The following is a 12,972-nucleotide window of genomic DNA, read 5'->3' as shown; positions in this document are numbered from 1 at the left end:
AATGGCGCCAACATTGTTAGTCTAACTAGATCTGACAAATCTAACAGACAGACTGTGAAAACATTGGCACCAGTTGAGCAGCTCAGACTAGCAGTATGATGTCTATCTCCTTTGGCTTTCATCTGTCTAGTGGTTGTCTTGGTGACCTTTTTCTTCCACAGTGTGGAGTTGGATTGCATCCAGCATTTTGGTCTTCATCCTGTCTAAGAAAAAACTTGCACTACCTGCAATTTAAAAGCAAATTCTGCATCCAACTGACAAACCTCAGTGATCCTGTCATGAACATGCAGTCCGGCCTTGTCAGCTGCTCCGTTTTCCACTATCTTGGATACATAGATGCCATCACTGAAATCCACATACTGCTCTGGTTCCTTAGATAGAAGTAAATGTCGAAAATTAGACAAGTTCATTAAAATAAAGTATAGCTGAAATTAGATTAAATTCAATTTGCATGAAGAAATCAATACATTGTTAGATATTCTTTCAGTTTATGACAGTGTTTCTCAAACAGGGCGGCTCAGCAGATTCACAAAGTGGCTGTAGAATGACTTCAAAGTATTTCAAAACACACAAAAAATGTCAAATTTTAAAGTATGTAAAGTTGGATTAAAAATATCCTTAATATATTAAAATTATTGAACTCATATCTAAATTAAATTCCTAAAAACCTAACTAATCAATAACTAATAACAAAATAACTAATAACAAAAAATCCATAACTTTTCTGTTTATTGAAGAACATACTAAATGAATAATGCTATGCATAAATGTAACTGTAAACATACAGTTACAATGAAAAATTTGAAAACAAGCATTGTCAATATTACATGATGATAGCAGGAATACAAAATATATGGATGGGCTTCGAACATAAACCTTTGAAATAATATAATAAAATAAAACTCTTCATTATATATTAAATTGGCAATAATTTTTTTTATTAAATTATAAAAATCATAAATTGTAATTCAATGAAATTTAAAACAATCATGCAACGGAAGACTTCAATTAGTTCAACAAAAGAAGAACAGATATTTTTCTGTTATCTTGTAAGCCCCTTCATGTTGTTTGGCTCCATTTCGAAGACTTAAATTAGAGCATTCTGGGAATTAAATTGAAATATAAAATGCACTCTCAACTTAATTCTGAATGGAGCACGAGCCTGACTCAAGGGCATAAATGTATGTATAACAGATAAACTTGCATTGAAAAAATGTTAACTACGGCTGTCCATTAAGACCGAACAGGTGGTAAACAGCCTGTGGTGATTCTCCACTAGATTAGAGAAGAGAATGTGATGCGAGTGAAAGCCAAACCCACAGCTTGCTCTCTTCTCTCCACTTGGACACAATCTATGTGAGAATTTAATGGCTCCCACGCTCGCATTTCACACAATGTACTCGAGAGAAATGTGTGGAGCTCAAACTGTGCAATCTGCAATTATCTTTTTACATGTGTCTCAGTTGCTGATTTTGTTTTTCTTTCTTACAATGGCGGGGTTGGTTGAGTTAGGAAAGACTGCACAAATGCCTTCTGTGGCTAAAAGATGAACTAACCCACTATTACAAATGTGTTCCATAGTGTCTGTCATTTAAACATAGTATATACACGGGGTGAATTCAGTTTGATTGGGATACTTTTCCCCAGTCATTTCAACGGCAAAAGAACATTTCAGAACTTTCTTTTGCCATTATAATTGAAAATTAGTTAATTACAGCACTAACTACATAGTATCCAAGCTGATTTCATATCATGCATGGTGAAGATGGCTCAAAAGCATGCTTTTCAAAGATTATCAGTGAATAACAACCTAAAAGCTTTCTCACACAAAGCTATTAAATGGCTTTAAAAGACTTGAAATAAAGGGCCAGTTTTACTAACAGCTTGCACCTGCGCAAACCGTCTTTTGGTGTTAAAATATACTGTCAGGTTTTACTAAAGACACGCAGTGATGAATTAGCACTGAAAAGGCGTGGACAAAGTTATTTTTGCACTTGACCTTATTGAATATGCATTTCTAGGAGTTTCTCTTTCAGACGCAAAATTTATGGGAGGAGAGTATTAAAATGAATCATGCAACGAGATTTACTAATGTTTGCGCTTGTCAAATTTAATGCCCCAAACTATTTTGCACTTGAAATGACTGCAATTGTTGTTGCAGAGAACAGAGAGTGTGTGGTAGAAGGGAGATGATTTTTTCCAAGCATATTCATTTATTTGTAATGCCAGAAGAACACATTATCCAAACATATCGTAAGCCAAGCCATGTTATTTTAATTTGCTTCAGGAAATAAAAGACGACTTGGAACCCTCAACTAGGAGTCTCGCAATACCAGGTCTATCAAAACTTCTTGCAACCCTTCATTTTTTGGCCTCCGGTTCCTTTCAACATACTCTGGCTTTTTTCTTTCTTTATTCTTTATTTGTGACTACTTTATCTGCTTGGTATATTGCATTGGTCGATATGTAAATGATATGTTGCGTCAGTGTTCTTTAATTTGCACGTTGTTAGTAAATCACCTGCAGACATTTCCACGCCAATCAGCGCTTTTTTGGAATTGCGCTCTCGCACTAATTTGCGCTGTTCAGTAAAACTGGCCCATAAGTCATATGGACTACTTTTATGATACTTTTAAGGTCCTTTTTGGTTCTTGATGATTGAAAAATGTACATTTTTGATCTAAATACATCTTGCATGGTATCTTTGCACAGTAAGCTTACATACCCCACACAATCTTCCTCCGATGATGCTGAATCCAAGAGACCCTGATGTTCTGTGGAGGGTGACTTTGAGGCTCCTTGTTTCTTCACCCTGGGTTAGAGAGATAGGACAGAAAGAGAGAAACACAAAAGAGAAATGACATATTTCACATGCTGCAACAAACTGCTACAGCAGGATTCAACACAGCTTCACTGACCCTATTAACCATCTCTCCCCTAAGAAGCAAGACTCTCTCCATTAGCTACCTAATGAAACGGCAAAGCCACATGAGATTCAGGGGATTATCATATATCAAGCAGTGGAGACAGATCACACCCTCAGAGACACCTGGCAAAATCACAGTCAAGGTGCTATAAATGTCTGAAAATAATTTATGAACGTGTGGCCAGATGTTTACCACACTCACGACACAGTATAAGAAATTACAGAGGAATTAAATCACACTGCTCTCCTTCAGATCAGGGCAAAAAGATAAATATTTATTGCTGGTGAGAGAATTTTCGGCCTGTAAATTCACTCGCCATCAGCAGCAGGTGTGGAGGAAAGTTTATTTTAGACCGCAAACACAATATAATTGTATTATTTAATAATATTTGTTACGTACAAGGAGTAAAGTTAAATCCATATTTGTAATACTGCTCCATGACAGACGTCAAAATCTCTCAGCAGATGGGTTTGATCAGATGTCATGAGGCAGATGTGGCTGAGAGAAAATCAAGGCAGGGCCTGTGACTTTTCAAGAATGACAGATTTAAGATAGCCTTAAAATATCTGAACTTAAGTAAGCTGTCTATCAAACAGTCCTAGCAGTGGCATCCCCCGCTGAAACGGCAGCTGCAGGCGGAGATCTGTCACAATGAGTGAGACGAGCACCATGAGCTCTTGATTAGTGTCTGACTCAACCACAGAGAGTAGAGGGAACGAGAAGGGACTCTTTTGTTTACATATTATGTCCTTGAAGTCCACAAGACATGCCTCCTGTCAACTCAATTAGACTTAAGTCTTAATTTTGTTGGTTTCCCAGACCATTCAGATTGCTTGAACACTATGGGAGCCGGTGTAATTATGTCAACGCATTTGAATACAGAATGAGGACGTTCAAGTTTTGTTTCTCTTTTTCAGATCTTTAGATCATTCAAGTGTGAATGCTTTAAACTGACATGAAAATGAACTGACAGTGCTGGCTTGGTGGCAGTGAAGTGTTTTTATTTAAGACACAGTCTTGAGAGAAATCTCAGTGTGGATCAATCAACATAAAAAATCCTATTATATAAAAGTACTTCATATAAAGATCCAGATTCAAACTAACATTCAGTGGATTCCAGCAACTATTTATTTATGATGGGAGATTGGAGCTTATATACTGTATCACAAGGGTAATATACTGTATCAATTATAAACTGTTAGAAAAACTGTGCAAAAAGTTTGCTAGTCATTGGGATAGTACCGGTAAAGAGATATCATTTCACCCTATCTACTCCTAAAAGGTGAATATTAATACCTTGGAGTAGAAATAAAAATATGAATCGCGCACACTCATATCGTTCGAAACCTGTGGTTACTTCTGTGTAAAATAAAAGAAGATACTTTGAAGAATGTTGGTAACCAAACAGTTTTGGGTCCCATTGACCTTTTGGTTACCAACAATCTTCAAAATACCTTCTCTCAAGTTTCACAGAAGAACATCAGTCACAGAGGTTTTGAAGAGCATGAGGGTGAGTCAATGATTACATAATTTTCATTTTTGGGTGGACTATCCCTTTAAGGCACTACTATGAACCTTTTAGGTTAACAACCTTTTAGGTGTCACTGTAAGTGACAAGCTTTGCACCCCTAAAACATACAGATTTTGCACTTTTTTTTCTGAAAGTGTAAAGGTTTTAATAAAAAGTCAAATGTTTGTTTCCCAATTATATTATATAAGTCGTCATATTTTTGTAATATTTGCTCTTGAGTAAACAAGAGAATACAAAACCACTTGAAGCTAAAGTCAACAACACAATGAAAACTTTATACGGTATAAAAATCATAATTGCAATTTCCATGCCAATGGTTTAACTATTTTTATGTTTACTTTTGTTTTCAAGAGTGGTATGAAGGATATTCATTAGCCTATAATATTGCATATTTTATATAACATTGCATATTTCATATTTCAGTTACTCTGCTAAAAAAAAAAGGTCAGCTGATTGACATTGTCACAACGTGCCACAATACAGTTCAGTGTTAAATGAACTTTATCTTATCCACAATTTATCTTTGTTTCCAACAAAACATTCATAGCAGGCCTTGTCAGTAGTATTAATCTGCACTTTTGAGTAAAATGTTTACAATGTGTTACGACAGTATCTTTGTTCCCATTGATTTAACTTGTCACAATGATTTCAGGTCTACTCGAGTTCCCACAGTTTCAAGTTGATCAGTAATTGAATTCAAAGTGAAAAGGTAATTAACTTCGCTGAGGTTGTCACTTTGATTTGACTTACAAATTTAAACTGAAGCTTCTAGTTTTAGAGGGTTGATTTTTGTTACACTGTTCACTCAATTCACAGCTCACAGGGCCACAAAACTAGTCATGAGGGACATTTTTTTGAAATCTACTAAATGCTGAATAAATAAGCTTTCCATTGATGTATGGTTTGTTATACTTGGCTGAGATACAATTATTTGAAAATCTGGAATGTGAGGTGCAAAAAAAAAATCTAAATATTGAGAAAATCGCCTTTAAAGTTGTCCAAATGAAGTTCTTAGCAATGCATATTACTAATCAAAAATGAAGTTTTGATATATTTACAGTAAGAAATTTACTAAATATCTTCATGGAACATGATCTTTACTTAATATCCTAATGATTTTTGGCATAAAAGAAAAATTTATAATTTTGATCCAATATTGGTTCAGATATTGTTGGCTATTGCTACGAAATACCCCAGCGACTTAAGACTGGTTTGTGGTCCGGGGTCACATATACTGACCTTATGGAGGGGCATCCAGCTGTTTGACAGCGCGTCAATCCTGCTCTTGTACTCGGTGATTTTCTTCTGAAAAGTGAGCGCTGTGATGTGCAGCTCGCAGTGGAGCGCGGAGAGTTTGGAGAGGAGAGATCTCTCCCTCTTACTGAAGCTCAGCGACTGGCGCTTCAGCTCCTTCTCCAGATTCAGCACTTTGGTTTGGAGAAGACCGCTATGTGTCTTGAGAGCTTGGAGACAGCTGTGATCCTCGGACCTCTCCTTGAGGATCAGCGCGAGACCACATCCATCCTTACAGACCTCCACCGCCCTGCGCTCGCATCCCTCCCGCATGTGCGAAGCCACATCCTTCAAGCTGAGCACCGCGTCGCATCCTTCATTCCCGCATCTCACTGGAGAGAATTCGCAGGTCTCCGCGTGATCTGGCAGATGTTGTAGCTTCATCACCCGGTTGCAGCCTCGTTCACGGTGGTCACATTTGATGTCCAGCTTGAGAATTAGTTTTTTTAGGGGCAGGACGTGGTTCAGCTCTTTGGTGGAGATCTTCTGGCACTGGACAGGGCAGCTGCTGATTTTGGAGAGCCACTGGAGCGCGCAGGCGGCGCAGAAGACATGTCCGCACGGAGTGCAGAGAGGATCCTCTAAAACTTTCCCACACAGTTTACAGATTAGGTCCGGATCCACGGGACCTTCGAAACGGTCTAGGTCAAAACCCATAATCTTGACGTGAAGTTCTGGGACGACCAGCAACGAGGAGACAGCTGTCAACCCACGCTCACGAAATGAGCGATTAAACTACTAGTTTCACTCAGGACGAGAGGCGCAAGCTACCGTAAACACTCAACGAGCAGAGCAGTGTGATGAGTGCGCGATTAAAGAATGGAGATGATGGAGTGAGTGTTGAGTAGCGTCTAAAAATAGATTACTGGTAGACTAAAAAAAAAAAAAAAAAATGGTAATGGAAAAAAAAAGGAAGAGAAGTGGACATATGAATAAAATAAATCCGTGTTCTTCTTATTGATACTTTCTTTCTCTGCAAGTCTGCAGCTATTTATTTAAAAACATACAATAAAACCATTAATATTGTGAAATATTATTATAATTTAAAATAACAGTTTTTAATATATTTTACTCTAGTCCATATGATCCTTCATAAATTTTTCTAACATTCTGATTTTAATTACTTTCAAAGTTGAAAACAATTGTACTGCTTCATATTTTGTGGAAACACTTTTTCAGGATTATGTGATGAATGGAAAGTTCAAAAGAAAAAGCATTTATTTAAAATAGAAATCTTTTGTGACATTTATGTCTTTACTGACACTTTAGATCAATTTAATGTGTCCTTGCTGAAAAAAATATTTACACACACACACACACACAAACACACACGAATCTTACTAACTTAAATTAAGACCTAAGTCTTTGCTCTTGCTTTATCAGCACTATTTTTATATATTACACCAATTTGAATGGAAAGTTGTTTACTTTTCTTGAAAATCCAGCTGTATAAATAATTTTGTGTGTGTGTGCACCTACTTATCCATATCTTTGGAACAAATGTATACCCAAAAGTGAGCTAAACCTAAAATCTCCAAAAACCTCCCTTTGGGAATGTCCTCATTTGTAAAACTGGTATAAAAATAAGCTAAACTTAATTGAATTTAATAACATATTCCTTATCTTACAGACCAATTCAGTTCATGCATCTTACTGTCACGGTTAATCAACGGGAAATCAAGCCTGCCGCCGTTCGCGGCCAACACAATCTCGCCGGCCGAGAATATGGCAAGCCCGCCAGAGAATCGCAAGTGCCCTCCAGTGCCTGCTCCTCGCAAGTGCTCTCCTGCATCTCCACTGGTCCCGTCCAGCTCTCCTGCGTCTCCGCTGGTTCCGTCCAGCTCCGTGCTGCCCGAGCGCCCCACAGAGCCCGCTCCTCCTTCCCAGAATTTTTTTTTTGGGTGCACCTACTTATCCAAAGATATGGATAAGTAGGTGCACACACACACAAAATTATTTATACAGCTGGATTTTCAAGAAAAGTAAACAACTTTCCATTCAAATTGGTGTAATATATAAAAATAGTGCTGATAAAGCAAGAGCAAAGACTTAGGTCTTAATTTAAGTTAGTAAGATTCGTGTGTGTTTGTGTGTGTGTGTGTGTGTGTGTGTGTGTGTGTAAATATTTTTTTCAGCAAGGACACATTAAATTGATCTAAAGTGTCAGTAAAGACATAAATGTCACAAAAGATTTCTATTTTAAATAAATGCTTTTTCTTTTGAACTTTCCATATAGTCACGGCCTGTATGGCCAGGCCAAGGGCCAAGGCCATGGAGCTCCCTGATCCGCCATGGCCTCCCGAGTCTCCAGTCTCGCCATGGCCTCCCGAATCTCCAGTCCTGATCCGCCCTGGAGGCTTCCCTTGTCTCCTCCCTGTCCTGGCCCTGCTCCAGCCTCCAGGGCGCCCACCCCGCCTCCCCGATGTGACTGTTACGGTGCGGGAGCGGGGGCGATATCTGTCACGGTTACAGTGTTACAGTTTATACATTTTATCAGCTCTTGCTTTCCCTGGGAATCGAACCCATGATCTTAGCATTGCTAGTGCCATGCTCTACTATTTGAGCTACAGGAAAGCTGTTCTAGTTTCCTGTCATTAGTTAATTATCATTCATCTGTTTCACCTGTCTTTTCCTCGTTTGGTTGGTCCCTTTATAAGCCCTGAGTTTTCCCTTAGTCTTGGTCTGAGTTAATGTTGTTATTTAATGGTATAAGTGTGCTTAAGCTGATTAAAAGGATTCCTGTTCCTTTATTTTCTTCGTCGTGCGCTCTTCATTTATCTACCACCACACGTACTTACATTTTTAGGATATTTCATTCATGTCAGGTTCTCACATTTTATCAGTGCCATGTCGTTATTTTATACAGTTGATTATTAAACTTATGTTGGCCAAAACAATGATTTATAATTTTTGTTTGTTTTTACATTTATTTATTTTTATGTTTCAGAAATGTTGCAGTTAATATATTTCGACATAATAGCACAACTACATGTTAAAAGATAAAGCTACATATACTTTATCTCAGCATCACATGCCCACTGAATAATAAGGAGCATGTTTACGCCAGCTGGATGTTGGTTTAAGCTGCAAGTTTGTGGCCTGCTCATGTCAAGCATGCACTGCCTCTTATCAGGCCTACATTTCCAAAGCATCAGCAATTGGTTGATTCCCTTTGGCAGATACAGTAGTGTTAATATATTTCCAGCACAGGGTCAAATGGCAGAAAAAGTCTTGTGAGAGCGGTGGGTTGCAGCCTTATCAAACTCCTGAAGATTGGGAGGTAAATCTTCAGCGTCTTACATGACAGCTGGCTGTTTTGCTGGAGGAAAAGGAAGATTGAAGAGTGCGGAATAATTAAAGGCTATCTGTTAGGCATAGGCTACGAGGAACAGTTCATTAACATCTCGTTATTTTTCAGCACCTAATTAAAGGGGAGGTAAAGGGCACTGTTTAAAGGCATGTGCGGGTAAACAGCATTTATCTCAACCAATTAGGTTTATGTGATTCTCAGACAGGCCATTTGACAATTCATCTAAACGATATTGAGGTCTAAACACCCGTCTGGATCTAGTTTGCTTGCATTGTTGCGGTGATGTCTTAGGAACGATTTATAATAGAAACAAGGTTGGGCAAACCAAACATTTAGTGCTCATAAGAAATAGATAATGTATCCTGGAAACACAAGCAAAAGGCTGAATGAGCAAAAATGTTGAATTATGTGATCATATCTGGTCTGACATTAATTGTTAGAAAAAACAATGATCTAAACTGGTTAAAAAGCTAGTGTGTACAGACTGCAGATGTTTTGCTTCATGTTCTTGTCAGCGATTGTGTTAAATGAAGTTTAGGAAAGATGAAAGATAAAATGACAACAGATCACATCTAACAGCTAATAGTGAAAATGAACAGGCATCGCAAGTCATTGTCTGCATGAAGCCTGCATGACAGGATAGACAAAAATGGAAACATGTGACAACTTAAATTGTCACCTCATTAGTGTGATTTGATGCCTTAAAGGAATCGTTAACTCAAAAGAAAAAAAAATCTGTCATTATTTTCTCAAGTTCCAAACCCATATGAGCTTCTTTATTCTTTGAAATACAAAATGAGAAGTTTCGAAGAAAGTTCACACTGCACTTTTCTATACAATGAAAGTGGATGAGGGTCAGGGGCCATCAAGCTTCAAAAATAACAAAAAAGAAGCATTATATGCTATATTCTAAGTCTCTACAATAGCGTTATGTGAGAAACACAATGAAATTTAAATTGTTATAAAAAAAAAAGTTTTAATATGCACTGCAAAAACATTTTTGTACTTAGCATTTTGTTGAGTTTTTTAGTTCAGAATATCAAAATAATTTTAAATCAAGATACATTTATTTGTGAAGAAAAATGTATTAATATATTAACTCTTGTTGTCTGAAAAAATTTATCAAAATTAAGTGAGTTTATGCCTAAAACATCCACCAATGAAGTAAGAAAAATATATATTTTTTCTGACCCAATTTTTTGTTTTAAACACAAATTCACAAATTGTTTTTCGTAAAACAAGACTTAATTTGGCTTCTCCAGTAAATGTATCTTGATTCAAGAACGCTTAAATATTTGTTAATATTTGGGAAAAAAAAGTGTCATGTTCAAAATATGAAAGAACAGCTTGGACATTCTGAGAATTATCTTTTTTTTCTTTTTTTTTTAGATGGACCATCTTATATTTTCAACATAAAGACAATACCATTGTGTCATACTCTCTCAGAAGAGCATGCAATGCTGTTTTGCATAATGCCATTATTAATATGACAAATGTAACATATGAATACAAGGATGCAAGCAGTCAAGGTGAGATTCTTGCCACAGGTTAATGTTTGGCAACCTATTTACATCTGCAAGAGGAAACAGCTGCTGAATTATTGTGTGACCTGATGGCTCACACGCCTCTACCACACATTAAATCCTCTGCATTGAATTACAGCCAAACCAATATATCCATCACATCCACAGGCAGTCACTCACTCAGGACCGATGCTTTGTGTGAAACGACAAAGACAGAGAAAGAATATGAATCTGTGTGGGAAAGGAGATTTTCTGATACACACTCTCTCTCTTTTTCTTTAAACTCCATTTCTGAGCAGATGAGAAACTGCTAACTGCTAACTGCATCTCTGGTTATCTGAAGCGACGGGCTTGATTTAGGCCTTATAGAGCTCCTAGATCCAATTAGTTTCCTAAAGGCCCATTAGAATGAGTAAATCATGCTAAAAATCTGCAGAGCTCACAGTGCACTTCTTAAATTAACAGTTTCAAATGCTTGAGGATGGTATTTTTTCTCTTACGGCTCTTATCTTGGGTAAATTCTGCTCCTGATTACACAGCACTAGGTGCTTGAATTAAACCGAGATAACCAATTTTCCTGTCTTTCACAAAACACATGTAGAGGTCTCTAAGATACTGCTGATGAGATAATTTCAGTCCACCTCCAGAGCACAAGCTGTCCTGCAGTAACTAACCTGATACTTCATGCAATAGCGCCATCTATTGAAGCGGCAACAGTAGGTGTAAGAAAAAAGGTTTTCAAATGTTTGTTTTGAGAGCTGAGAGAACATTGAAGTGTAATGTTCTCATTATGTTTTCAAAATAAAAGAATGGAATGTTCCTCTAACGTTCACATAACCAATGAGAAACATTTGCGATAAATAAATAAAAACTGGACGTTTTGAACATTTAAAAAACATGCATAATAGCTTAATGGGAATGTTTGCAAATGTTCTTAGAACATGGTTTTGTTAGATAGGATAATATTCACTAAATATGCATGCACTATTTAGCAGTTTTCATTTAAATGTGCTTAGTCTTGAGAAAAGTTTTTCATAATGCCCCGAGAACTCAGACCAGCTAGCAAAGCATCTCCTCAATGTTTCTTTGCTGTCTCATCCCAGTCTCGCTTTGAGAGCACGGCTAGACATTCAGGCCATGAAAGCTGACATTTTCACAAGCTATAAATCCTGAAGTTTTAGCTTCACCGTAACACACGTTGAAGCAGATTTCAAAAGTGTATTGATTTTGTGGACGATGGCAAAGTACTGTCACGCTGTCATCCATTTGAGGTGGGACTGAAGTGTCAGGGTAAGCAGAACCCCCCCCAAAGAGGCGCCATTTCAAGATGAGGCCTCTTGAACTGAAACCCATCATGGCATATTACTTGCTGAGGCAGTAATAGGATTTATCAGTGAGTTCGGTTAACACAGTTCACATCACACTTTTTGCATACAAGACCGCACATGGACACTCAGACACCAAGTGTGATCAAAGTGAGAGTGGCTTCTTAACTGAATCAAATATGCCTGATGCTCAGCCTAATTCATGGTAGAAAAATATCACAAGCTTAAACCTTCTGTAATTGAGCTGATTAATCAGCTTATGTTCAAATTTAGCCTAATTAATAATAACTAATCTCCAAATAAGTACTTGATTAGACTAAAAACCTTCAAAATCCACCAAAAGAGAGGAGTGACTAAGAGCACCAGAGAGGAAATCATATATGCTAGAAGAACTGACTAAAGTGTTGTTAATTAAAACTAAATTGCTTAATATTAATATTTTCATTAAGGTGTTTTTTTATAGGTTGGATTGCAAAACAGATCAGATATTTCCTATTCATCGATTTTGATTGACAGATCACAGCAGAACAGAAATTAATGCCTTCTAAATGATTGAATTTCTAAATTATTTATTAATTATTCTCATTTTTACAGAATTATATTTATTATAAAAAATATATACATATTATCTGAGCTTTATCTGAGAATTTATCCAATTAACTTGTGCTTCAGTAGAAGTAACCACCTATACAGTGAGTCACGTATTCAGTGTCATCAAATTACCTATTTGATTAGTGACCTAGAAATATTCTGCGTTCAAGCCATGTCGTAATTAACTGAGATTATTAGATGGCAACCTGGACAGAGCATTTCATGTCCTTGGACTTGTAATTACGTGTTTCTATGGCAACACTATAAGGCAAAATGAATCTGTGTAATTTGATAGTTATTTAAATCTGTGCTAGTCTAGATTAAACTATTGTATGTCTATATGTTGTTTATTTTCAGATTATTCTTGTATTGTTAAAACATGAATGATAATCAATTATAGGAATTATTAAACAGAAAAAATACCAAAAATGACTTATTTACAATTTACCGCTGAATCTGATTTTAAGTGTTT

The 12,972-nt window shown here is 36.8% G+C and overlaps 1 protein-coding gene across 1 annotated transcript in view; it reads right to left on the bottom strand.

The window, feature by feature from the left end:
• The window catches only part of pdzrn3a (PDZ domain containing RING finger 3a), a 30,864-nt gene extending 24,387 nt beyond the window's left edge, over nt 1–6,477 (bottom strand). The window contains exons 1-3 of the mRNA XM_079402844.1: nt 5,698–6,477; nt 2,726–2,812; nt 264–371 (exon numbers count right to left, since the gene is read on the bottom strand). Of these exons, the coding sequence (XP_079258970.1) occupies nt 264–371; nt 2,726–2,812; nt 5,698–6,408 (906 nt within the window). The 5' untranslated portion in view covers nt 6,409–6,477. The remainder of the gene's footprint in view (nt 1–263; nt 372–2,725; nt 2,813–5,697) is intronic.
• Nucleotides 6,478–12,972: the final 6,495 nt, after the last annotated feature.

Source organism: Barbus barbus (assembly GCF_936440315.1).
Source record: "Barbus barbus genome assembly, chromosome: 41".
NCBI classification, from domain to species: domain Eukaryota; kingdom Metazoa; phylum Chordata; class Actinopteri; order Cypriniformes; family Cyprinidae; genus Barbus; species Barbus barbus.
Note: the sequence above shows the minus strand (reverse complement) of the source record. Positions and strands in the feature narration are given on the sequence as shown.